Source organism: Haliotis cracherodii, unplaced genomic scaffold (genome assembly GCF_022045235.1).
Source record: "Haliotis cracherodii isolate W230 unplaced genomic scaffold, xgHalCrac1.p SCAF_12, whole genome shotgun sequence".
NCBI lineage: Eukaryota > Metazoa > Mollusca > Gastropoda > Lepetellida > Haliotidae > Haliotis > Haliotis cracherodii.
The window spans coordinates 41,452,098-41,479,936 of NW_027266267.1; the positions used below are offsets into that span (position 1 = coordinate 41,452,098).

At 39.8% G+C, this 27,839-nt stretch overlaps 1 protein-coding gene and 1 pseudogene across 1 annotated transcript; both read left to right on the top strand.

Moving 5' to 3' along the window:
* The window catches only part of LOC139457385 (uncharacterized), a 31,243-nt pseudogene extending 10,410 nt beyond the window's left edge, over window positions 1-20,833 (top strand).
* Window positions 20,834-21,991: 1,158 nt separating this feature from the next.
* LOC139457386 (neural cell adhesion molecule 2-like) lies at window positions 21,992-26,722 on the top strand. Its single transcript, XM_071238790.1, has 4 exons — window positions 21,992-22,022; window positions 22,132-22,500; window positions 23,279-23,578; window positions 26,409-26,722. The coding sequence occupies exons 1-4, from the start codon at window positions 21,992-21,994 to the stop codon at window positions 26,720-26,722; spliced, it is 1,014 nt and encodes a 337-aa protein (XP_071094891.1).
* The last annotated feature ends 1,117 nt before the right edge of the window (window positions 26,723-27,839 follow it).

Sequence of the window (27,839 nt, forward strand, 5' to 3'; positions counted from 1 at the left end):
TGACAGAAATATAATAACTTCCCCTTTAATTGTAGCGCAGAGGGTTTATAGACTGGTGTTTCGATCATATGTACAACTCACATGTTCTTCATCGGCAAAGTTGATCTCAAGCCAACGTAAATACACCACAATCACATATCCGTAATCTCAGACATGCATATATTGATAATTAGTTTATCATGCAAAACATTAATCATGCTTTTCTACGCTCAAATATTTCTGACAGGAACACATTTATCAACCTCAAGTTAGATTCCAAAATGTATTATATATATTATATTATTATAATTAAAGAATAATAGTGTCAGTTCATCAGTTTAAATACATGTATTCCCTTTCCTCATAATGAAAACGGACGGTGCTACTTCCATGTTATATTTAACCTCCATAATTTCTGTGCGGATTTACTCACACTACAGACACGTGATTGGGGGCACGGCTGGCCCAGTCGTCTAAGGCACGCCAAAAACCTATGATTGTGGGTTCGAATCCCGGTTCGCCCCGATTATGTTTTTAGGCTTGTCAGCACCACACCCGTATATAAGTGGAATAGTGTTAAAAGCGGCGTTAAACCCCACTCACTCACTCACTCAGACACGTGATTAAAACACCACCTATTCTATACCCATGAGCATATAAGAAGTTATTTTAGCTGGTGATCTTTTTGTATTGTATTACAAATTAGGCATTTCATTTATGAAAAAGGGAAAAAAGATGACCGTTTGTTCAAAGAATCACACTACTTTCCGTTCATTTAATATACTTCTCAAAAAAAGAAACGCAAAGCCAAATTTGTGTGAGGTTGGAAAATGCATTTATACGAGGAAGAGTACAAGGCACTGAGCCAAAATGTTGTGGAGAGAATACTTGGTGACTGTAGTCATCTCAGTTATCGGTACATAGGAAAAGTCCAAGGTGAAGGTCAGATACCATTAAGAAAACGTATGTCCCCCGTTGGAATCGATAGCGGCCTGACATCTCCTGCCCATGGAAGAGACGAGAAGGGGTATCACATCCTGGGGAATAGTAGCCCACTCGGCCTGCAACGCAAAAGCCAACTGCTGCAACGTCTGGGGTTGTGGTTGACGTCGGCGTAGCCGTCTATGCAATTTCAACCCACAGGTGCTCTATTGGTTTCAAATGTGGGCATCTGGAGGGCCGGGGGAGAACATCAAGGTTGTTGTTGTTGTGTAGACAGGCTCTTGTGATCCGTGCTGTATGCGGTCAAGCGTTGTCCTGCTGGAAGACACCGTTGCCGTTGGCTGCCTTGGAAGGACGTGTGGTGGGAGAATTTCGTTGATGTATCGTTGAGCCGTAAGATTGCCCTAGATATGGACCAAACCTGTCCTGCCATGATGAGAGGTATCCGCCCGCATCATAACGCTACCCCCACCAAACCTGCACAGGTCATCTTTGATCGTTATATTTTTATTTATCTGAAACACTTGGCTCCTAATAATTCATTTAAAGTAGTTGTCTGAGGCTCTGCAATTTACTGTAAGACCTGTAAAACTTATTAAGATGACACGCCGTGATATAACTCAAAACCTGTCGAAATCGGTTCTTAAATCAACTGACGCGCCCATGCTCATCATCAGCTATTGATTAATGTCTCGCTTCATCTGCTTCATAAATAACCCAAGAGAGATAAGTGTTTAAATGCTTGGTGTGTGCTGTTGCGTCCTTAAACTTACCAGGATCCGATGATTGTTTGTTCGAATCCCTGTTTGGCCGGATTATGATAATTTGGTTGTTAGCACCACCCTTCTGGGTTTCACCTAGACCACCGTATGACATGCCCTGATTAAACAAATAATACAAAAGATGTGATGAAACATATATACATGTATGTGTATGTATTAATGAGTTGATTTGATCACCATTAGTATGTAATGATATTTAATATCAAGTTAATCAGTCATATTCGAGAATATTTGTTTTGGAACGAGTGGCCATTTCAGATATGAAAATATTTGTCGCTTCTTACATATTATCATTAAATTCAGTTTGTCAAGGCAAAAGGAACAGAATTGATAAAACTCATTATAAGAACATATCAATGTCAACTGGGCCGTAAAGTGAATGTGTGGACTTGAATCTCTCATGACGCATGGTCCTATCTGTGTTAACACTCAACACAATTCTCTCAAGCGTGTACTTTGCAATGTCCAAATGATATATATTTTTCATAACTGTTTAAATGAATACATATTGCCATAATTGACTTAGGATATTGTTTTTATTAAAGTACCTCAATCATTACGCGCATTTTGATTTTTACATCCGCCCCAGGCCAGCGAGATATGACGATTTGCGACATACACGTTCAGTTCATTACACAAATTGCATGTTTTTCATCTGTTTTAGTTTTTGAAAGTCTACACATGTAGTTCAACACATGTGAGGTACTCGTTAACTGTCACTGCGAAAATATCCTAAAACGTGAAAAATTATTTCCATATCGTATTTAACTTTTGTTTACAATAGTTATACGTCTCCCCGTGCAGACAGAGAAGCCTTATGGCGATATCGTCACTTCGATGTGTGAAGATATATTGTCAAACACCTCACTATCGCAGTTGTAGTATTCTAATAATTATGTAAATCGCACTGAAAGAATTCCATTACCCCGGCTGCTCTCAAATCATATTAAACGTATTTGCTTACAAACATGAGAAGCGTCTGGACAGGTGACATGCGAATTAGCTTCTGGCGGTGTTGGGATCTCAGCCAAGTGATAGCTCCTGTGGAAGCCAGTTTGCGATGAAACATATGTACGGTATGTCACAGCAATGAGACCAAAAACAGACACCTTGATAAGGTAGTCTCATTACATTAATTGCATTATTTAATAGATTCAAATCTGCTCCTATCATCAGTAGAGAATTCCATACTATAACAGGAAGGTGAAAGCAAGGCGTCCTCTGAAGGGTGTGACCCTAACAACTCACCAAAGGTGGTAAGATTCGGGTGGTCTAGACAACACCATGAACGGGCTGTGCGCCATGGACCTTACATCGTGTTTACAGACGAATCAAGTTTTTGCCACCGATTCACAGATGGCAGAAAACGTTGTTGGACGTAGCATAGAGCGGTTACAACGATTCGCCATGATCGGCATTTGGGGGGTAGTGTCATGTTGTGGGGTGGTATCACTAATTTGGTTATTGAGAATGGACTTTTAACTTGCCAGCGATATGTTGACGAAAGTGTGCGTCCTGTGTTCCAATTGCTAGAATTATCTGTAGACATTGTGAACTGCAAGATGACAATGCAAGACCACATCGTTCCCAGGTCGTCACCGATTATCTCCGACGCGATGTCATACGGACATTGGACTGGCCTGCTAAGTCCCCTGACATGTCCCCAATAGGACATCTGTGGGATGTTGTCGGCCCGGAAGGTGTACAACAGAGATCTAGCACCCGTCAACGTAGCCCAGCTTGGGATAGCTCTTCAGGCGGAATGACGGGCAATATCAAAGACAAACATACACCATATAATTAACACTATGCAATCAAGGTGTCGTGCCTGTATCGCCCAACAAATGACAGAAAATAGACGCCAGCATAATTGATGCCAATTTGGACACGCGAATGTTTTGCACAAAAAAAGTAATGATGGGAAAAGAAAGCTAGAGAAAATAATCCCTGCTGTATAATTAAGATATAACCACAAGCAGACAGTTTCAGTGGTGAATTTCCCTTGAATTCACAGCCACATATTACTAGTATCACTGGTTCTATATTGTTGCCGACATTACAACCGCTATTGTCATCTGCACTATATTGATGATGTTAAACTAATAGCTGCATTCACACCTTGTTTTGACGTGCATTGGAGTAAGGCGTGAACAGTAGAGAGCTGATACAGTCCAACACAGTGACTTCACCTTATCAGAATCACAAAGTATTATACTGAAAAACAACACGATCCTGGCTCAGATAACAGAAAATAGACGTCAGCATAATCAGTATTCATCTGGATACATGCACACCTTGTGTATAGACAGTAATGATGGGGAAAAGAAAGAAAGGAGGAGAAAGAGAAAAATAATCTGTGCTTCATGATTTGGATTAAAACTTCCAGCAGACACTTTCAGTTTTGAAAACCACACGTGATAGAATGTCTACTGGGTTGTCCCCCTTTACATGGAGGAGGGTACATCTCCCATGCCTTAAGCAGCCACCCAGTTTTAATGTCACTGGCTCTGCATTAGTGCCACCAGTTATAACTCTGTTGAAGATGTGTTCACTACTAAGATGACCTGCACTATATTGATGATGTGATATCAATAGTTACACTTATACCTTGTTTGGGGGTGCATTAGAGAGTAATATAGGAAGACAATAGAGGGCTTATATAGTCATAGTATTTAGATATATATGTATACCCAACCCGACAGCATTTAGAGGCCTGGTGCCAAGTAAGTTGCATCACAATACAGCATTCAATATTCATCCATACAGGAATAGCTATACTCGGCCTATTCACTACTGTTTGAGTAAAGAAGGATATACTTCATTCAATACGGAAATAGTCAAGTGAAACTATTTTGTGACACATCACTCTAATATTACACCAGAAGCTGAAATCTGTCAATATTAACTGAACGCCATGGCGACTATGTTCTTGTTTTACGTTGTGGCGGGAGGACTGTATGGGCGTGGTATGTATCTTGGATTAAAACTTCCAGCAGACACTTTCAGTTCTGAAAACCACACGTGATAGAATGTCTACTGAGTTGTCCCCCTTTACATGGAGGGTACATCTCCCTTGCGTTTAGCAGCCACCCAGTTTAAGTGTCACTGGCTCTGCATTAGTGCCACCAGTTATAACTCTGTTGAAGATGTGTTCACTACTAAGATGACCTGCATTATATTGATGATGTGATATCAATAGTTACACTTACACCTTGTTTGGGAGTGCATTAGAGTAATAAAGAATACTAAACGAGCTCCTGTGTAATACCAATTTTATGAAACGAGTGAAAAGTTGTGGTATCTGACGAGCGAAAAAAAAAAAGATTTTACACGGGAGCGAGTTTAGTATTTTATTTATTACTTGTCATTTATAACGTTTTTAGAATTAAACTGTTGAGTGTGAATAGGCTGACAGCTACACGATCCACGGCATAATCCAATTAAGCCTAACACAGTAATATTTCAAACATGTCAAAAGTTGAAACGTATGAATTATATACCATACAACGGTCCATCTTTAGAATTCAGGCGTCCGTTCCACAAAATTATCGTAGCGTTAAGGTTATCGTAACTCACATACTTTAACTTAGACCAACGACTGTCGTTGCGCTACAGTACGATCGCCTTGTGGAACGGGGCCTTGCAACTCAAAGTTTACAATCACGTCACAATACCCGATGACGTAATTTGTGGAATTTTGTTGCAAGATCCTTCGGCGAAACAATGCCATGTGACGTCAGCCTAGCAACAAGGTTGCTGGGGTCATCGAGTGTGCGTAAGCTCCTCTCAGTGATCTATCATCTCCACACGCAATGTCGTTGAATAAGCCAAGGGATGTTGAGAGCTTTCAATATTTGTTCGTGAAACGTGTTCCGAGAGTGCATAAGCACGCGTTTTGGTATTACACAATGTGTAATACAGCTGTATGTTTATTAAACGGGTGATCTCTTCACGGGCAAGTAATAAATTAAGCGAAGACAATAGAGGGCTTATAGAGTCATAGTAATTAGATACATATGTATACCAAACCCGACAGCATTTAGAGGCCTGGTGCCAAGTAAGTTGCATCACAATGCAGCATTCAATATTCATCCATACAAGAATAGCTGTACTCGGCCTATTCACTACTGTTTGAGTAAACAAGGAGATAATTCATTCAATACGGAAATAGTCAAGTGAAACTATTTTGTGACACATCACTCTCATAGTACGTCAGAAGCTGAAATCTGTCAGTATTAACTGAACGCCATGGCGACTTTGTTCTTGTTTTACGTTGTGGCGGGAGGACTGTATGGGCGTGGTATGTATCTGTCTTCGTCAACAGAACTTGGCATTATATATAGTTGTTTTTGTGTTGTTGTTTTCTGTCAACTGTCAATATTCATTAATCAATGAGTTTCTATGATGTGTATTTGTTTTGTGTGCAGGTCTGGCTTCCGTGACAGCTGACTACCCCTACACTGTCACACGTGCTGGCTACGATGTTAACATAACCATGAACCCAGCTAATGTCAGCAACACATATTTCGTATGGAGGAATGGTTCGGTAAAACTGTTAGTGGTCGTGCCTAAGTCACACCGTGTACTGGTACTCAACAGCAGTCACACCGGCTACACGACCAGGATCAGATACACAGGGGAGGACACACTATCACAGACCGGACAGCTGAGGTTTACCATCTACAATGTTACTGTACAGGACGCTGGTTCTTACTACTGTCAAGGAAGCAGAAATCAGATGGTACCTGGATGTTGGCAGATCCTCGTTGTATCACGTTAGTATTATGTGGGATTAACAGAATACTTGTTAAGAAATGAATGCGTATAAAACTACATAGCCGTTATGAAAACAAAACATTAAAAAATATCGCTGGAACGCTTGTATTGTCATTAGCAGCAGACCGTTTGATTTTTAGAGGAAGTAAAACCTTTAATAAGGACATGAGCGGGACACTACTTTGTTATGGGCCAGGAGAGTTTAGGTATCATTGACGTCACATTTATAACCTGTGCAGTTTTTACCCAGATAATGTGACATGGGGACTATCGCTATCCTTTGGAATTTAGGATTTCAAAATCTCCTGCCATCGATTACAAATTAAACTCCAAGACATAGCATGATGAAGAGAAAACCCGAAAATATATATCTTACTTTCACTCATCAGACATTTGAACTGGATCTCGACAATTTAATTTGCGTTATGTTATAACATTGGAAAACCGACAACATTTGGGGAAATAAAGTCAACGTGTTGCATATGATAAGATATAGAGATGACGTGGTTCAAATATTGCAATAATATAATTGTCGAGACATGGTGGGGTAGCCTAGTTGTTAAAGCGTTCGCTCGTGAGGTGAGGTGAGGTGAGGTGAGGTGAGGTGAGGTGAGGGGAAATTGGGTTTAACGTCGCGTCTAAGATTATTGCTCTTATGTAGCGACGTACATGCACGTGAGCTTGTGTGTTTGTGTGGCTGCTTGTACTAGTCCGGACTGATGCCGATTTATAGTGCTAGCTCACTGAGATACCATGCCGTACATACCCCACTCAGACACAGTATACTGACTCCAAGCCGACCAGTCCTTGTTTTAGCCCCTTAATGCTTGTAACAAAGTGCACCAAGGGTAATATGGCCAAATGAAATCTTTATTCCTAATAAGAGAAGACACGATAACATATACTAATAATTGTACGTATATTATGATATAGAACTAGCATCACTGCACATGTGGGTAGTAGCGATTACTAAAGATTATATCAGGCCGCTGTGTACCTTAAAAGTTATTAACATGTCAACTGTGGATGTAGCAGGTGATGACAGATAAATTAAATAGATAGCATAGTACAAGGCATTGCAGTTCCTGTCGTGGTCCCATCTAGCCCAGACAAGCTCTCAGTCTCAGGTGGTCCAGGGAAGACTACGTTGGGAATAAAAACACCCTGCAGTTTCTGAAGTCGTCTCCTTGTTGCTTCTTGACGGTGTTACATGCTGAGCGTCAGACAGGGTAACAACAAGTACCATCTTTTAACATCTTTTGGTATAACGATCGAACCCCGGACTTTACACTCTCCGGGCGGACGTTCTACACCGCTAGTCCACAGAGGCGGTCCGTCACGCCGAAGACCTGGTTCTATCCCCTCGTGGGTACAATGCATTATGCCCATTTCTGATGTCCCTCACTGTGATATTGCTGGAATATTGCTAAAAGCGACATAAAACCATACTCACTCACTCACTCACTTACTTACTCTATGTACTTGGTATATAAAGTGATGCAATATTATGGCCTTGCTTTAATTTTGAAAGATCAATATGTTTAACAGAGAAGCCGACCACACCTGCCATCACAGGACCTGCCTCAGCTGTATCAGGTGAGAATGTCACCCTGACATGCTCCTCCTCCTCCCAGAGTCTGCCCCCGGACCACCCCCCACTGACCATGACCTACACCTGGAGGAGGAACAGGACCCTGCTAGAATCTGGTGACGGGTCTCACACAGGCGGAGAGGACCTGGCAATAACCCACATCAGCAGAGAGAACCAGGGAGACATCTACACCTGCCAGGCTGTGGAGGAGGGGCTGGAGTCTGACTGGAGTCACGGACATGTAGTGGATGTTCACTGTGAGTAAGAACTTACCTTGTTTAAGGTATGAGAACGAAGTATACCTAGTCTTTGCAACTGTGGTTCTGAACGACATCTTTGTAACAGCTGTATTTGATGAAGTCTACAGAGGACGTTTATGTTCTGAATGATTATTATCAAAGTTTATTGTCGGGTCGGATCGGAATTAAAGGCACCATGGCCAAAATCAGTCATGCAAGGTTTCAGCTTCATAGGCGTTTTAAAAGGGAATTCGAAATGTATGATGACTACAAAAAGTTCACAGCACTCTCTGAGATGTGGTCATTTACCAACCAAAATTGGCTTCAAATGTTTAACTTAGCACATATATTAGTCGATATTGTTTGGACCTGTTTGTTTAGAAAGTGGTGGTTTTACGATAAGAACGTTAATCATGTTCCTGCTGTATTAATGATTGACAATTCAAACATGAAGGCTGAACATGATAGTAGACTACCACCGAGTCATATGAAGAGCATTATGTATCATACAGCCACACAACATACAGCGAAACCTTGTTGACCTAACCTCCACTGAGCGATATCTTGCTGAAAACGGTTCATTACGTGGTACTGATTTCATTATTGTGGTTATCAGTTTCATTTACTGAGTAAATTTCTACAAAGGCGGGGGAATTCTACATGCTGACAACTCAACTCAACAATTTGATTCAAGGAGACGGTGTTTTTAGAATGGAGTCGAGGTGAAATTGGGTTTAACGTTGCGTCCAAGATTATTGCACTTAAAGCGACGTGCTGCTTTTGGTATAACGCAGCTGGAGATCGAACCCCGGACCTTCCTCTCCTCGGGCGGACGCTCTACAACTAGACCACAGAGGTGGTCTTTTAGAATGGAACTGTTTTAAGAAGCATTCGTTTTCCGGTACCGATTTCAAATACTGATAGTTTACAATATGATATACAAATGTACTGTTGTTCCCAGAATATCTAGAGCACGGGTTGAAATTCTATGTATTCTAAAATGATTTCTCGGTTGCTTAGATACTTTACTCAAGCGTCGATTCTATAGAGCGATGAAGTGAAACTTTAAAATGATAAATCACATTGTTGTCTCTCATCAACTTTTCATTTGCCTTCTCATTTATGTAAACTATCCATTGAAAACGTTATACTGCGTGGTATTGATTTGGACGTCTCACCTTTCTTTACGGTATACAAAGACCATGCCGGATTAACACATCATATATGAGATCATTAGCAATGTGTCTGAATAGATCTCTTACCTTATCTTTACTTGCCATTTGTGCGCTACTCTCATTTTTCTCTCGCCCCGTTTACTTCTGTTTCAAAGCAACACTTTGCATTCCTTGTCTGAGAATACTTTCTGCTTGAATACACTTTACCTGAAAGAATTCCTTGCAGGTATCATGACATATAAACGTTATTTGCATTGTTGCTAATCACCTACAGACGATGACTTTTTTGTTAACTTGCGTGAAATTATATTACGGGTTTCATTCATCTGTTGACAGTAGGTCCATCCGTCTGTTTAAGGTAACTTTTTTTTCTTCTTCAAATTTATAACAAACACAAACTGCACGTGTATATATTAGTATTCTCTCAAACTGCCCATTTGTCTCTCAGAAATCACTGGACAGGTTTTGGATCGGTTATTGCGTGCAGTGGCATTTCCCATTGTTATCTGGCGATACAATGTAGACTTACTGAGCACTTCATACATTCCAGATGGACCTGACCAGATACAGTTTAACGGCGCTAGTGGCAGTAGAAGGTGACCCTCTCACAGTGAGATGTTCTGCTGACTGTAACCCCGCCTGCACTGTGACCTGGTGGGACACATCCAGACAGAGGGTGATCACGGGACAGAGGGAGGCTGTGTTGTATATACCAGCTGTAGACAGATCTGTGTCTGGACAGTACATCTGTCACATCAACAACACGCATGGAAGTACATCACGGAACCTGACGCTGCAAGTTTTCTGTAAGACTTAACCAACATTGCTGATAATAGACTTTAGTAACTGAATATTAACATGCCAGCATTTATTTGGATAAAACCTATAACAGACTGATGACATTTCCATTCATCTTACTTGAATACTCAGATATTTAAAAAATAATACATTATGACAACCCATTTATTGAGAATGTTATGTGTCGATTCCCAAATTGAAAGAATATGTGTACCCAGAAATATGTACGTAAAAGAACTTGAAACTAACAAACAACTAACAAATGATATACAATCAGCAAATGTATTACAAAATTCCTTAAGTTTACAAATCAATACAAATCACAGCAATTACAATGGCAATGCACAATAGAATGGTAGTACATTATTCAATGTCAGTATAAAATATGTGAGCAACGGAAATGATAATGTCGATAATAATAAGCACCACGCCGCAACAGTGGTCGAGCTTCCGAGATAGGCCTTGGCAAGGAATCCAGGGTGAAAAGTAATCTTCACATATAAGCGGGTCTGTGCATAATTTCAGCTGAAATTTGTAAGAACAGATAGGCACGCGCCCACTTATATCGTGTATCTAGCTTCCAGAACTTTCTACACAGGCTAGTGGCAAAAGAACATTACAGAAATGATTCTGTTAATTCAAAATCAAATAAAAGCAAAACAGACGACAGAAATCCTAACACATTGTTTATGTACTTTTTACTTCGACAAAAGTGTTCGAATGACTCTCAACATTCGCGACACTTTTGGTATATTTCCGTATATTTCCAACTTCCCCTGCACAACTGAGGACATTGTTGTTTCCGAACGTATTGTGTTCTGTAGAGTTGACGAAGACAGTGACGTTGTTCTTGTGAATGTGCAGTGTAAGCCATCAATCAATTACTAAGTGACACTTGAAAGTGTTATTTTAGATAACCGTCGCAAGTGGCATCATATTTTATATCTTATATATTGGATTCAAGTCTTCTAAGAAGTTGTGATATTACTGGAATATTGCTGAAAGTGACGTAAGGCCATACTCTCACCCATTCACTAACTCTACTGAGAAGCATAACATGAAAGAATACCACATCCAACCAAAATACGCAGATATGGAATGGCTCTGGTATGAAATATTCCAGCCAGCCATGTTAAATACAGAACACCTGGCACTGGCATTATAATCATGACAAACTGCATTCTTTCCATTTTGAATGTTCCAGCACATGAGGTTACCGACGTTAGCGACGTTTTCTTCGTCCCTGTGGCTGCTGTCTGTTCTGTCCTGATCGTCGTCATCGCTGTGGTTGTCATAGTTGTTGTTTGTAGAAAACAGACACGTAAAGGTAATACTGTGTAGTGTGAGAGTGATTGAGTACAACGTGAGAGTCACATTAACTATTCTACCATGACGTTATAAAATCATCAATTCTTATTGGTCCGCTGGCGGTATCGAATCTAAGTTAGACCATGATAGTGCAGAAAACCGCAAAAGAAAATACCTATTCAGAAGCAATTCTTCCTCACTTTCGTTTGGCAAATTCCAATATTGATCTTTTTTCATTCAACTTGTTGAATAACGTATTGCGGTTCCTACAGTATTTCCAGCAAGTGTGTCAGTGTTCCGTCGGAAATCTTGACAAACAAATACTGAGAGAGTGTAAAGTGATATTCCGTTCGGTTCGAATGAAATTTACAGGTATCATATCTTCGTTCGAAATCTCTGCATTAAAAACAGAATTCGTTTGTCTCCTATTTGAACATGGGAGGATATTAGATGCGTGCACATCGAATTTAACCAGGCTGTGTGGGTCGTTGTTCAAATTATTGACCACTGGTGTGTTGTTTACAAGATATCAGAAGCCGTCCCTCAGTCACATTAACTGCGCATGAGAAGTGGGTTAATTTACACGACTGAAACAACTGCAAATTCCACACAAGCTAGTCCTTGAAAGTCCTTCATGGAGTATAAATGTAATCACCTTATGCGATGTGTGTGGGTAGTTCAGTGAATTGTCACGCGGAAATAGTTGTCACGATAGAATATCAATGTAAACACTTTCAAATGAATGGTGATAAAATAACTGCTAGTTGAGAACAATGCATAAGGAACACAAAATGTTATTTAATGTAATGAATAATTGTATGAGCTTGCTTTTTACCTCAGAAAGTGTTTCATCATAACAAGTAATATATGATATGATCAGCCTGTGTTATTTAAATAAGTGGATCTATCCTACAGCTCATTAGTTAATTTTGCTTGTGTTTGAATTTTGATTAAATGTAAAGACGTCCTTGATTGTCATTATTAGTAATCATCAAGGATCAAAACCAAGACTACCTGAGGAAAGGGAATCTGTGATCAGCGTCAAATGGATGAGTTTCATATCCTTTCAGAGACACTATAACTGAGATCATATAAATGACCGTACTCTCTTATAAATACAGTGTTTCAGAAGATGTGGTGTAACAGGAATAAATATGAATTAAGCTTATTTGAAAACCTTAGATAATGTGAATCAAAAGGCAACTGGTGTGGTTTCTATTTGAAAATATCTTCCTTCTCTGTGTCTCTATTCAAATCAACATAGCATGATTTCATCGCTCTTACAAAACCTACAATATTGATAAACAGAAAGACTGTATGAAGTATGATTCATATCATTCAGAGGTAGTTTGTCACTTTTTCTATGACTTTGCTATGAACATGTGACGATCGATAGGATACGTGGAATTGTGGACATGTTATGGCAATCTCATGGACAAAACCCTCTTTGTTGTTAAGATAGGAAAGATAACACAACACCTAATACATTTATCATTGCTTTGCTTCTCTGTCGTGATCTTGTTTCTTTGAAGAAACGTATAGCACTGATGGACCTTCAGCTTCAGAGTCGACAGTTATACTGCCTTCATGACAACAGTAATACTTCTTTGACACTTTTCCTCAATTTTGGGTAAACAGTCACATATCGTTGTGCAAAGTTCGTGTAGCTATCGCATTTCATCTTACATTTTGTATACATAATTATCAACACAAAATTATAACTTTCAGGGAGGGGATACTTCCATAACCGGTGAGTACCTGCTATCCAAGGCAAACGGGATAATCTGAAAGAGAGTAATTTGACCTTGCATGACTATAAAACCAAACTATCTATGTCATTTCGAGCAAAATCTAAACTGAAAGTGTATCACAAATTATCTGATGACGAGTTTGCCTTGATTAGTACCTTCGTTTTCAATCACTTCCAACATCCTTTACATCAGTGTGGTCACGTATATCCGGGACACGGAAACAGACGGGAGCTACCAGGAAATAGAAGGTTGGTTTTGTTAGTCATCATTAGTATTTCAAACGCCATATGAATTAATTCCGATGACGTTTCTTTAACGTTACAAGGGTCGTCTTGAATCATTACAGTTCTTGCTTATATATGTAGTTTAGCACTGATGGACCTTTATTTTTATTATATCAGTGCAGAGTCATTATTATACATAATTAACTGCAGAACATTATAACTTTCAGAGGGAGGAATCATTAATAACCGGTGAGTATTTGCCATCGATATTCGAGTGAAATGAATAGATTGTTCACCTCTGTACAGTAATATGACCTTGCATGGCATAAGAGCGAAACTACATCTCTGCAATATGGAGCACAATGTAAATTGATAGTGTTCCACAGTTAATTTGCCTCGATCTTTTCGTCTTATTTCGATCACGTTAAATCTTCATTTTCATCAGCGTGGTCTCATATACCCGGGATGAGGGCCAAGAAGGGAGCTACCAGGAGATAGAAGGTTGGTCTCTAAAGGTTGTCTGTTGATGCGATTTTGTAACGCCCCTATAACTCGAACTGCCGTATTTGGTACTTATCGAAAGACGTTCTGTAAGCCAATTTAACTCCTGTCTGAAGCCAAGAAGCACCAAAAGGAGTCAAATATATTGCTTAATATTTCAAAACAAAAAGATAGCAATAACGATTTTATTATACCTATCGTAGAATAAGTCAAATACACCAGCGGACGTACTTTATTTTAAAAGTCATAATACTTCTTTATGACACTTTGGAATGAATCATCATGACTCATCACCTGGGTAGTGTAATACGTCATGTTTGAGAAAAAGATTCAGTTGGTTTGTTAGCTGTAGTGGTCATACTCCTCGTCATAAGTTATGGCCATTGTTCATTATTCGTTTCCTTTATTGAACTTCGTTGTTGTGACATCTGTGGTCTAGACAGGGCTGCATTAGCTTAAAAGGGATCGTGGTTGACTCAAATTCGTTTCCTTGAAATAAGTAATGTTCACCCACATAAGATATTTCAGGTATACAAATAAAAGATTCGCTAGACATAGCCTATATCCGAATATCAATTTGTATATTCAAAGTAACATGGAATATAAAAGGAAGAGTCTCTATGTTTAAAAAATGTCCCTGATTGTTAGGCATTGACTTATCTTTTTGAATAAACATGTGATTCACCTTTGTCTTACGCCAGAAGATGACGTAAACGTAGACGACATCGTCCCTGTCATAGCCGTCTACTCTGTTATGCTCACTGCTGTGGCTGTTGTGGTTGCAGCAGTTGCTATTCTTGTCTGCAAGGACTTGAAAGGTGAGTAAACAAATTACTCTCTTACAATGCAATCAACCATTAGTCTCATCACCCCACACACCACACCACACCACACCACACCACACCACACCACGCCACGCCACGCCACGCCACGCCACGCCATGAAGATCCTGGTTAGAATTGGTCTTCTTCAACCTATTAGCAGGCTTGTCATAAAAGGCAGGTAACGCGTTCGGGCGGTCAAAATCACTGGCTTGGTTAATGCACGTCCTCGTATCCCAATTGCCCAGATCAATGTTTACGATGTCAGTCAATGGATAGTGTTGTCCAGACTCGATTATTTCAGACCCTGTCATATAGCCAGAATATTGCTACGCAAGGAGTGAAACAACAGACAAAAACAAACAAACAAACGTTTCCCTTCTTTAAATGTCTAGAAAGGCTGAAGGCTCATTTTGCCAGTGTTGTTCTTATTCAGTAAAAAATACATTACAAAGATTCCTTTATTACAGAACTTTACAAATGCTCTTTTTGCTTTACTTTCAGATGACCAAGACATCAGGTACATACATTTTGTATTGTTTCAGGTTAAATGCTTGAGAAGTATGTATCCAATACGGCTTAACTACTTACCATTAGAACAACCCCAAATGCATGACCTGTTGCTGTCTCTTGTGTTAAATGAGGCGGTGGGGTAGCCTAGTGGTTAAAGCGTTCGCTCGTCACGCCGAAGACCCGGGTTCAATTCCCAATATGGGTACAATGTCTGAAGCCCATTTTTGGTGTCCCCCACTGTGATATTGCTGGACTATTGCTAAAAGCGGCGTGAAACCTCACTCACTCACTCACTCACTCACTCACTCACTCACTCACTCACTCACTCAGGCTAGTGTTAAACAACATCCTTTACTCAAATTACCTGAGAAAACTAAGACACTCGCTGAATAAACAGAGCCTGGATTTTGTTTTATGTGTTGCAAAAGATGAAGTGATAGTATTTGGTGCATCTTGTGATGGTAATCACACAAATGTACTTTTGGTACAAAAGGGGTTAACTGGTGTTGTTGTTTTTGTGTTCGAGATGGATAATTTGCTATATTTCACTTCATATAATAGGTTGCATTGCCAGCCGCATTTAAGTAACATACCTGCATACGTCTGTGTAAGTTAATGTCATCTTTAAATTGTGATGTAATTGTTCTAATAATAGGTGTGGTGAATATCTCACTGTGGTGGGCGAGAGGCTATCCTGTGACATCAGTGCTGCCATCAACGACGAGGATGCCTTATCCCTGCATGATTATGAGCGACTACTGAGGGAACAGTTCCACATCTACACGTCTCTCCACCTTTCAGCTTCCTCTACAGAGGACCTAAGTGCCAGGTGAAGAGTAATGTAAGGGTATGTCTCTCCACCCTTCAGTTTCCTCTACACAGGACCACAGTACCAGATGAAGATTAATGTAAGGGGGTGTCTCTCCACCCTTCAGTTTCCTCTACAGAGTACCACAGTACCAGATGAAGATTAATGTAAGGGGGTGTCTCTCCACCCTTCAGGCTCCTCTACAGAGGACCACAGTATCAGGTGCAGTCTCGTGAGAGGGAACAGTTCCACATCTACACGTCTTTCCAACCTTCAGCTTCCTCTACAGAGGACCACAGTACTAGATGCAGCCTCGTGAGAGGGAACAGTTCCACATCTACATGTTTGTCTATCCTTCAGCTTCCTTCACGGAGGAACATTATAGGAAATAGTTTACCATGATGCGCGATACAAGGCCACCAGCGAGGCTCTGGCGTTTGCTGGCTTCCATATAGCGAACTGAGGACCACATTGACATTTATGAGAAATGGTCGATTTTCTCCTTTTATATAACACGTCAGTGTACTTGATTGTTGATTGCAGATCTAGTGAACGGCTGCGTTTGCGCAATGCAGTCTTTATACATTATGAGCCAGGCTGTAATTTGTAAGCTTGAAGCTTCTTACTTGCTATACAATAATAATGTGAAAAACAAAATTTTTTATTCGATGTTAAATTAATATGATGTTTTTTTAATATATTTTATAATATTTACGCTTTAACAATAGACATGTCACTTTTTTATCGTTATATTTGCTTTTATTTGAAACAGTAGACACGTAACTTGGCACTTAATGATTCAAGTGTGAGTGCCACGGGTTGTCCATTCACCCCAGGTTCTGCAATTCACTGTTGCCGCGGCCCAATGATCATAGATGCGTCCCGATTATGAACCTTTGTTTGTGAGCACCACTGTTTCAAATATTTATCACAACATAATACTTCTGAAAAAGAACATTTCGTTGTCGAGTGATCTGAACTTAAGATAAACAAACGCACAGGTGAGGATTTGCACAAGATTATGTTATCCATGTACTTTGTAATGACAGACAGACAGATTTATTTCGTATGTGTGGCCATGAGGCCAATAGTACAATGACATTTTGTTGTAGGAAAATTCGTCGTGGAGCACCACTTGTATACTGATTAGATTGTAACTGAATATGTGTACACAGTTTTATTAATATTCAGTGTATTATCCTTCTTTCAAATATCTTGTAAACACAAACTGCAAGTCTGAGAAGAATATGGCTATTTTTGCTGTTCATAAACTTTACAAATTTTCTTTGTGATGGATACGTACAATAATAGTTAGGCAGGTATTTGATTCTTATAGCTTCATATACTGGACATATTAATAATATATGGTATTCGTCTTCTTGGTAATATTTGCAAAAAGGGCACATCGATGTTATTGAGGGCATGTATTTTGAGGGCATGTATACCACACCTGAACTTCGTTAAACATCTGTGTAAAGATAAACATCGAATAGTTGTTAAATACATTTCTGGTATTATTTCCATCTTAAACATTGAATAGGCATGAATTTCTCTAACAGCTGAGGCCCAGTTTATATCCCCAAATTCATCAAGGCGCTTAAGCATGTACTAGCATTGTCTAGAGTATCATGTATCTGGTTGTCTGAGCAAACGTTTCAAGTATGAGATAACTCTACATTGATAGTGTACATATATCGGATGCCTTCCGCATTCTACTAAAATTGCCTTATTTGGTGACCGGTAGCTGACGCCAAGAACAAACTTACAAATGTTTGTATGCATTTTCTCAATACTGTGGCGATATATGGTTCCCCAATGTTCCGAGCCATACGTCAGTATTGGCTGTATTTTACCATCAAATATCCTAAAGAGCGATTCAACAAGTATATTACTAAACTGACTAATAAACTGCTTTGCTGAATACATTGACTTTATCTGCTTGCCTTGAAAGTACTTCACATGCTTTTGTAAATAAATTTCGACATGAAATTGTTAAGCCAAGATATTTGTAGTATGATACTACTTCTAGTTTTTCTGGACCGAAGAACCGAAGAACCATACTTTGTAATGCTGAAATAACGATCCACATTTTAAAACAAAAACTAAATGTCCACATATTGTCAAAATTGATTAAAGTACCCTGGGTTATGTTTTATTATAGTACCTCAATCCTGACGCGCATTGTGATTGGTTTGTGGTATTTTGGCACAAATCATATACGAGTAATGATGGATAGAGGATTATGTTTTTAGCAGGTTACTTAAAGGGGCGAGCGGTGACGAATGGTATAATAGGCTGATCACATGATGCTAGGTTCGTTTCCAAGATTCTCACTGCTTATGTTTCTACGTTTGTCAACATTGTATGATCATGGTTTTCAATAAAGTTTTTAAGATTCTTGTAACACTTCGGTTTGTTCTTACTTATTAAGCTGACAACGTCGTCATATAACTGAGGTTCAAGTTTCAAAGTGGAGATAACTTAAACTCACTCACTCACTCACTCCATGGAACGAATACCTTAAAGCAGAGATCATTCAAAGATAATTAATAAATATTCTGTGTTCAAAATCACAGTAAATGTGTATATGTTTTGCATTGATATAATTTTGTAGGTGCAAATGATGTTACAAGTCGAAAACAAATTAAAAACTAATATATGTGCCTTGCTCCAAAGCATGAAAATGTCACATACAATTTTTTTTGTAAGACATATATTCGCAGGGTAATAATACTTACGTTACAAGTTTTAATTTACAATTCAGCGTTAGTCCTCGCTAACAAAACATATCTAACTACATATATGCTCTTATGATGAAAGTACAAGACATGTTTTTTTTTGACAGATATTGTCTTCAGCAACCCATGCTTGTCGTAAGAGGTGACTAAAAGGATCGGGTGGTCAGGCTTGCTGACTTGGGGTTGATGCATGTCATCGTATGCCGATTGCGTAGATCAATGCTCTTGATGTCAGTCACTGGATTGTCTTGTCGATTGTCTTACTCGATTATGTTTATCCACCCACAATATGGCTGGAATATTGCTAAGTACGGCGTTAAACAACATAACAAATAAGGAAAGAAAACAAAGCATATTGTTGAGACATTATTCTAACTATACCCAGTGATTTTTTAGAAGACACAACTTTTCGGTTGTAAATTGACTCATTTATAAGACATCGATAAATGTCGTTTAAAGACGAACGCGTTAGCAACATAATCTTATAGTAGAATAGGAGATAAATCTATCTAATGAACAACCTCAAGATTTACAACAGAATAGGTTCATCTCTGAAATAACCAGTGTCTCGAGTGTAAAAAGTACACCTAACCCGCTTCAACAGCAGAGAGTTTAGTGATATAATTTGATTGTGACTTCTTGGTACCTGATGACGTCAAAATGCAATCCTAGGAGATATGGTCTGATATCATCCACTATCCTACACAGTTCATTGTGCTCGACCTTGTACTTCTGCCACAGGCCAGCGAGATGTGACGATTTGGGGGATACATATACAGTCAAATTGCATATTTTTTATCTGTTTTTTTTTTTACAAGACTGCAAATGTGGGAGAATAGTTAATTAAAAATATCCTAAAACGTAAAAAAAATATATTTTGATTTGAATATTTATCCTTTATCACAATGGTTGTGCGGCTCCATGTAGGGCTGTAGGGCTAGCTGGCGATACGGTCGCTTCAATGTGTGAAGATATATTGTGATACTCCTAACTGTCATAGTTGAAATAGCGTATTTTTATGATTAAGTAAATCGCACTGACATGCTTCCATTAGGCCGGGCTGCTCTGAAATGAGAATAAACGTCTGGTCACGTGATATGCAGATTAGCATATGCATACATTCCATCAAACCACAATTCAAAATGAGACCAGGGGGCGACAGGCCTTACAAAAACGGCACCTTGAAAAGTTAGTTTAATTACATTTATTGCATTATTTAATAGATTCAGATCTGCTCCACTCATCAGTAGAGAATTCCATACTATAAAAGGAAGGTGAAAGCAAGGCGTCTTGTGAAGGCTGTGACCCTAACAACTCACCAAAGGTGGTAAAGATTCGGGTGGTCTATTGGCCTTACATCGTGTTTATAGACGAATCAATTTTTTGCCACCGATTCACAGATGGCAGAAAAGGTTGTTGGGAACGTAGCATCGAGCGAACGGTTAGCACAGCATCGATTTCGGTGATCGGTATTTGGATGGGTGGGTGGGGTGGGGGGTTGTTGTTGTTGGTGGTGGTGGTGTTGGGGGGTTTAGTGTCATGGTGTGGGGCGGTATCACACATGACAGGCGCACTAATTTGGTTATTGGGAATGGACTTTTAACTGGCCAGCGATATGTTGACGAAAGTGTGCGTCCTGTGTTCCAATTGCTAGAATTATCTGTAGACATTGTGAATTGATAGATAACAATGCAAGACCACATCGTTCCCAGGTCGTCACCGATTATCTCCGACGAGATGTCATACGGACATTGGACTGGCCTGCTAAGTCCCCTGACATGTCCCCAATAGGACATCTGTGGGATGTTGTCGGCACGGAAGGTGTACAACAGAGATCTAGCACCCGTCAACGGAGCCCAGCTTGGGATAGCTCTTCAGGCGGAATGACGGGCAATACAAAGGACAAACATACACGATATAATTAACAGTATGCCATCAAGGTGTCGTGCCTGTATCGCCCAACAAAGGACAGAAAATAGACGCTAGCATAATTGTTGCCAATTTGGACACGCGCATGTTTTGCAGATAAAAAGTAATGATGGGAAAAAGAAAGCTAGATAAAATAATCTCTGCTATATGATTAAGATTAAACCACAAGCAGACAATTTCAGTGGTGAATTTCCCTTGATTTCACAGCCACCTATTTCTGGTGTCACAGGTTCTGTATTGTTGCCCCCAGCTGTTGAAGACATAACCACCGCTATTGTCGTCTGCACTATATTGGTGATGTGAAACTAATAGCTACATTCACACCTTGTTTTGGAGTGCATTGGAATACGGCGTGAACAATAGAGAGCTAATACAGTCCAACACAGTGACTTTACCTTATCAGAATCACAAAGTATTATACTGAAAAACAACACGATCCTGGCTCAGATAACAGAAAATAGACGTCAGCATAATCAGAGTTCATCTGGATACATGCACACCTTGTGTATAGACAGTAAAGATGGGGAAAAGAAAGAAAGGGGGAGAAAGAGAAAAATAATCTGTGCTTCATGATTTGGATTAAAACTTCCAGCAGACACTTTCAGTTCTGAAATCCACATGTGTCTACTGAGTTGTCCCCCTTTACATGGAGGGTACATCTCCCTTGCGTTTAGCAGCCACCCAGTTTTAGTGTCACTGGCTCTGCTTTAGTGCCACCAGTTATAACTCTGTTGAAGATGTGTTCACTACTATAGTCACCTGCACTATATTGGTGATGTGATATCAATAGTTACACTTACACCTTGTTTGGGAGTGCATTAGAGTATTAAGCGAGGACAATAGAGGGCTTATAGAGTCATAGTATTTAGATATATACGTATACTCAACCCGACAGCATTTAGAGGCCTGGTGCCAAGTAAGTTGCATCACAATACAGCATTCAATATTCATCCATACAGGAATAGCTGTACTTGGCCTATTCACTACTGTTTGAGTAAACAAGGATATACTTCATTCAATACGGAAATAGTCAAGTGAAACTATTTTGTGACACATCACTCTCATAGTACGTCAGAAGCTGAAATCTGTCAGTATCAACTGAACGCCATGGCGACTATGTTCTTGTTTTACGTTGTGGCGGGATGTGGTATGTATCTGTCTTCGTCAACAGAACTTGGCATTATATATAGTTGTTTTTATGTTGTTGTTTTCTGTCAACTGTCAATATTCATTTATCAATGAGTTTCTATGATGAGTATTTGTTTTATGTGCAGGTCTGGCCTCCGTGACAGCTGATTACCCCCACACAGTCACACGTGCTGGCTACGATGTTAACATAACCATGAACCCAGCTAATGTCAGCTCCCTATATTACGTATGGGTGAATGGTTCAGAAGCTTTTAGACTGTTAGTGGTCGTGCCTAGGTCACACCGGGTACGGGTACTCAACAACAGGCTCACCGGCAACACGACCAGGATCAGATACATAGGGGAGGACCCATCACAGACCGGACAGCTGAGGTTTACCATCTACAATGTTACTATACAGGACGCTGGTTCTTACTACTGTCAAGGAAGCAGAAATCAGATGGTACCTGGATGTAGACAGGTCCTCGTCGTATCACGTAAGTATTTTATGAGACTCACAGAATATTAGTTAAAAAAATGAATGTGTTTTATAATACATTGCAGTTATGAAAACAAAACATTTAAAAGTATCGCCGTAACGCTTATATTGCTAGTATCATCAACAGCAGACACATAGAGTTGACGAGGAAGTAAAACAGTCAGGAGGGGAAGGACAGGAGCGGGACACAACCTGTTAATGGGTCAGGAGAGGTATTGCAGAAGCCGACGTCTTGTGCAGCTGTGTCACGGAAAGTGTGCCATGGGTATTATCGCTGTAAAACCCTAACATAGCTTAATGAAGACACCCGAAAAAACATACAGTAAAGTACGGTTAAAACGAACTCAAAGGGACTACTAATTTTAGTTCGTTTTAACCGTAGTTCGTTATAAGCATATATACAGCATAACAACAGCAAATAGTCGGGACCAAAAAAGTAGTTCGTTATATCCGTCAGTTCGTTATAAGCGTGTTCGTTATAACCGTAGTTTATCACGATAAATCATTGTTAATTCGATTTCCATTTACATTGGGCGATGGGTAATCAAGTTTTTAAAGCGTTCGCTTGTCACGCCGAAGAACCGGATTCGATCCCCACATGGGTACAATGTGTTAAGCCAATTTCTGGTGTCGCTCGCCCTGATATTACTTGAATATTGCTCAAAGCGGCATGAAACCATGCTCACTCACTCACTCACTTACTCTATGTACTTGATATATAAAACGCTTCAGTATTATGACCCTTGTTTAATTTTGAAATATTAATATTTTAACAGAGAAGCCGACCACACCTTCCATCACAGGACCTGCCTCAGCTGTATCAGGTGAGAATGTCACCCTGACATGCTCCTCCTTCTCCCACAGTCTGCCCCTGGACCACCCCCCACTGAACATGACCTACACCTGGAGGAGGAACAGGACCCTGCTAGAATCTGGTGACGGGTCTCACACAGGCGGAGATGTCCTGACAATAACCCACATCATCAGAGAGAACCAGGGAGACATCTACACCTGCCAGGCTGTGGAGGAGAGGCTGGAGTCTGACTGGAGTCACGGACATGTACTGGAGGTTCACTGTGAGTAAGAACTTACTTTGCTTTGGGTATTAAAAACAAAATATACTTCAACTTTGGTGCTGAGGGACATTTTTTGTAAATAATAGCGACAAAACTTTTTCCATAGCCATGAAAAAGATCTGCCAAAAACTGTCGATTGTACGATTCCGACTATATCACAAACAAATATTTATGAATTACTATCAAATATATATAAAGTGATGATTCCAGGTGTTTGCGAAAAGATAATCGTTTCCTGCCCCACCGGTGGCACCCGTCACAAACACATGCAAAGTCAAGTCAATTGTTCACTTGAAACAAAACACGGTAACATATGTTACAAGTCAAAATTGCATCAGACATTCTTTTTGTCACTGATGCATCAGATTTGGAAATCCGGCACATATTTACCCTAAAACGTTTTGACAAGCTTTGCTGATGTTATAACATTGGACAAACAGGTTCAGAGCAAGCGTTGCATGAAGGTTTTTGAAATCTTGGTAGAAAGATCATGCTCGATTGTAACTTAAATGTTGTGAAATGTAGACACCAAGGAGCTGCGGGCATATTGCCCGACATGAAGGGAATGTTGACTATTGGATTGTTGAGGTCATCCCTCTTGTCACACAGTTTTAAATACATGTATCAACAAAGACAGACATTTAACACTTGGCATAAATACAGAGAATACAAAAAAAACAATACTAAATTACATGCATTGGGCGAATTATGATGTCATCATTACGAGTGACATACATGCGTGAGTTCATATTCCCCAGGCTGGTTATTTCAGCGAACTTTACTACAGAGCCAAAATACGCATTTTTAGAGAACGTTTTAGCATGGTAAAACACAAAGCTCCAAACAAGGTCACATATTAAAATCCTTACAAACAAACGATACAAATGATCATGAGACCGACTGCCCTCTCAACATAAACAAATTTCATGACATTTTGAATGAGTAGTGGTCATTTACCAACCAACATTGGCTTTAAATGTTTACCTTGGCATTTATGTCGATACTGTTTTGATCTGTTTGTTTAGAATGTGGTCGTGTTATGATAAGAATGTTGGATCGTGTTCCTGCTTATATTCATTCAAACATGATAGTCGAGTACCACCACTGGGTCACATGAAGAGCATTATGTATCTGACATACAGCATATACCTGGTTGACCTAACCTCAACTGAGCGATATCTTGCTGAAAACAGTTCATTCCGTGGTACCGATTCCTTATTCATACAACAAGACAATTGTGGTTAACAGTTTCTTGTAAATAGTATATGTCTTCAAAGGCGGGAGAATACTAGATGCTGACAATTTCACATCTCAACAACAAGATATTGATTCAAGGAGACGGTGCTTGTAGAATGGAACTGTTTAAAGAAGCCTTCGTTTATCAGTATTTATTTAATATACTGATAGTTTACAATGTAGTATATTGTTGTTGCTTGAATATCTTTTGAAAAGATGTATCCTAAACGGATTACACGGTGGCTTAGTGTCACGGAGATGTGTTCCAATGATCAGGGGTGCCATTAAACAAGAATAAAGTTGTGATGAAAACGTGGACTATTCAAACATGAACATGATAGTCGAATACCACCGGGTCATGTGAAGAGCGTTTTGTATGTTACAGTCAGACCTTATGATATTACGCATGCGCACGGACAGTGTCTAAAACGCGAGAACACGAGAACGCGAGATCGCAAGAAAATGAAATGTCGCATTCTCGCGTTCTCGCGATTTCGTGTTTTTGTGGCCTAATTTGACAAGTCGAGATTGCGAGATTGCGAGATTTTTCATCATGTCCAAATGTCGCATTCTCGCGTTGTCGACTTTTGACAAAAATGGCTATGTACCAAAAACACGAGAATGCGAGATCGCGAGAACGCGAGATTTTGGCCAAATCTCGCGTTCTCGCGATCTCGCATTCTCGTGTTTTCGGCATATTTACCTCGTTTCCAAAGGTCGAGATCGCGAGAATGCGAGATCGAGAGAATGTCCCTTACAGTATTCCATACATACAGCATACATTCCTTATTCAGACAACACTTATGGTTATCAGTTTCATGTATATGTTATAGTTCTACAAAGACGGGAGAATGCTCGATGTCTTCAAGTCCAAACAACATAATTCCCATTACTGATTCATATTCTGATAGTTTACAGTGTGGCATATTATTGTTCCTAGGATATCTATTGCACGTGTTAAAATTCTGGGAAGAAAAGATGTATTCTAAACGGATTTCCCGGTGGCTGAGTTACTATACTAAAGCGTCGATTCTACAGAGCTATGTAGTGAAACTTTCAAACTAGACCTTACAATATTCTCAATCATTAACTATGTAAGCCATTGTAAACCCCTCCAAAAACGACTCATCCATAAGATCTAAAAGACACCTTGATTCGTCCCTGAACATGTGACGCCCATGACGCTTCTCTTCCAAACCTCGTCAAGCCAGATATAAACAACAAACACACAGTGTGGCTTCCCTGTGGCACACGCCGAGGCATTTACTCTGCATTGAAATTTTCACAGAAACAGAAAATGTTCATCACCATAATGCACCGGACATAAACATAAAATAAACAGACCGCACTGTAACGGCGACACCACAGGAGAGATTAAACTACCCGGGCCTTACAATTCCTATATATACCCCTCACGGTTGCGCCCTCTACCTTGAATAACCTCCCTTTATATCTGGCTTTACCTTCAAGAGAAATCAATTTCAGCCTAATTCACTCTGTTCGGGATCTTCTTTTAATGCGTGTGATGAGCTTGATGTCAATCAGTGGGCCACGACATATTAATCTTTCGACTTTCAATTTCGATTGCTCACAGATGGACCTGACCAGATACAGTTTAACGGCGCTAGTGGCAGGCTAAAGGCAGAAGAAGGGAAACCTGCCACAGTGAGATGTTCTGCTGACTGTAACCCCACCTGCACTGTGACCTGGTGGGACACATCCAGACAGAGGGTGATCACGGGACAGAGGGAGGCTGTGTTGTATATACCAGCTGTAGACAGATCTGTGTCTGGACAGTACATCTGTCACGTCAACAACATACATGGGAACACGTCACGGAGCCTGATGCAGGACGTTTTCAACATCTCCAACATTGCTGGTGATAAACCTTGGTATCAGAACCTGTAACATACAAGCATTTATTTGGATAAAACCTGTAATAACTTATTACATTTTCACCTCGTCTTACCGGAACACCCATAATATTGGTTAGAAAGTCGACCTTGCTATAATCTGATAGTAACATCACTCCAATGTAATACTTCACTGTCAGATTTTCCCCAAAAATGTTTCAAACATTCTGTTTCAACAAACTGTTGATTCAAAATCAAATAAAAACACAACTGTATTGAAGATATTTATCCTAATCCATTCTTATGCTAAAAAATGTTCCTTGAATTGTTTTTAAATATAGTATGCTCAAATATGTTTCATGAATTGTTTTTAACTATTACTTTGCATGAATAACTCGATTGTGAATATATCAACTTGGTCTCGTCGCTATATGGCTGAAATAATGCCGACACGACATTAACTTTTAATTCACTCACTCACTCATTTACTGCATTTTTCCACACACACAAAAAATGATATCATATCATACCATGTCATATCATAGCATACTGAACATTGAACATTGCATATCAACATTTTGAAATTCTTTTTCAAACTTTGTTTTAGCCTCGCTGTCATTGACTCCCTTGATACAGTGTAACATTTATCGAATATGATCATACAACCTCACTAATAATACAATTGATTACAAATTATGCGAGTCCAACACATCTATCTGATACCATGCATCCATCGCCAGGTCCAGACGACGGGGTCCAAGTACACATCGTCGGGTACACTGTCACCTGTGTCCTCCTGGTCTCCGTTGTGGTTCTTCTAGTCTGCCTGTTACATAGATGCAGGAGAGTGAGAGGTAAGCTGTTGTCTGCCTGATACATAGATGGAGGAGAGTGAGAGGTAAGCTGTTGTCTGCCTGTTACATAGATGGAGGAGTGTGAGAGGTAAGCTGCTGTCTGACTGATACATAGATGCAGGAGAGTGAGAGGTAAGCTGCTGTCTGACTGATACATAGATGCAGGAGAGTTAGAGGTAAGCTGCTGTCTGACTGATACATAGATGCAGGAGAGTGAGAGGTAAGCTGTTGTCTGCCTCATAGGAAGATGGAGGAGAGTGAGAGGTAAGCTGCTGTCTGCCTGTTACATAGATGCAGGAGAGTGAGAGGTAAGCTGTT

Coding starts and splice junctions, on each gene's coding strand:
- LOC139457386 (XM_071238790.1), top strand. CDS start 21,992: ATGTTCTTGTTTTACGTTGTGGCGGGATGTG. Junction 22,501..23,278: donor ACAGGTCCTCGTCGTATCAC/GTAAGTATTTTA, acceptor ATATTTTAACAG/AGAAGCCGACCACACCTTCC. Junction 23,579..26,408: donor ACATGTACTGGAGGTTCACT/GTGAGTAAGAAC, acceptor GATTGCTCACAG/ATGGACCTGACCAGATACAG.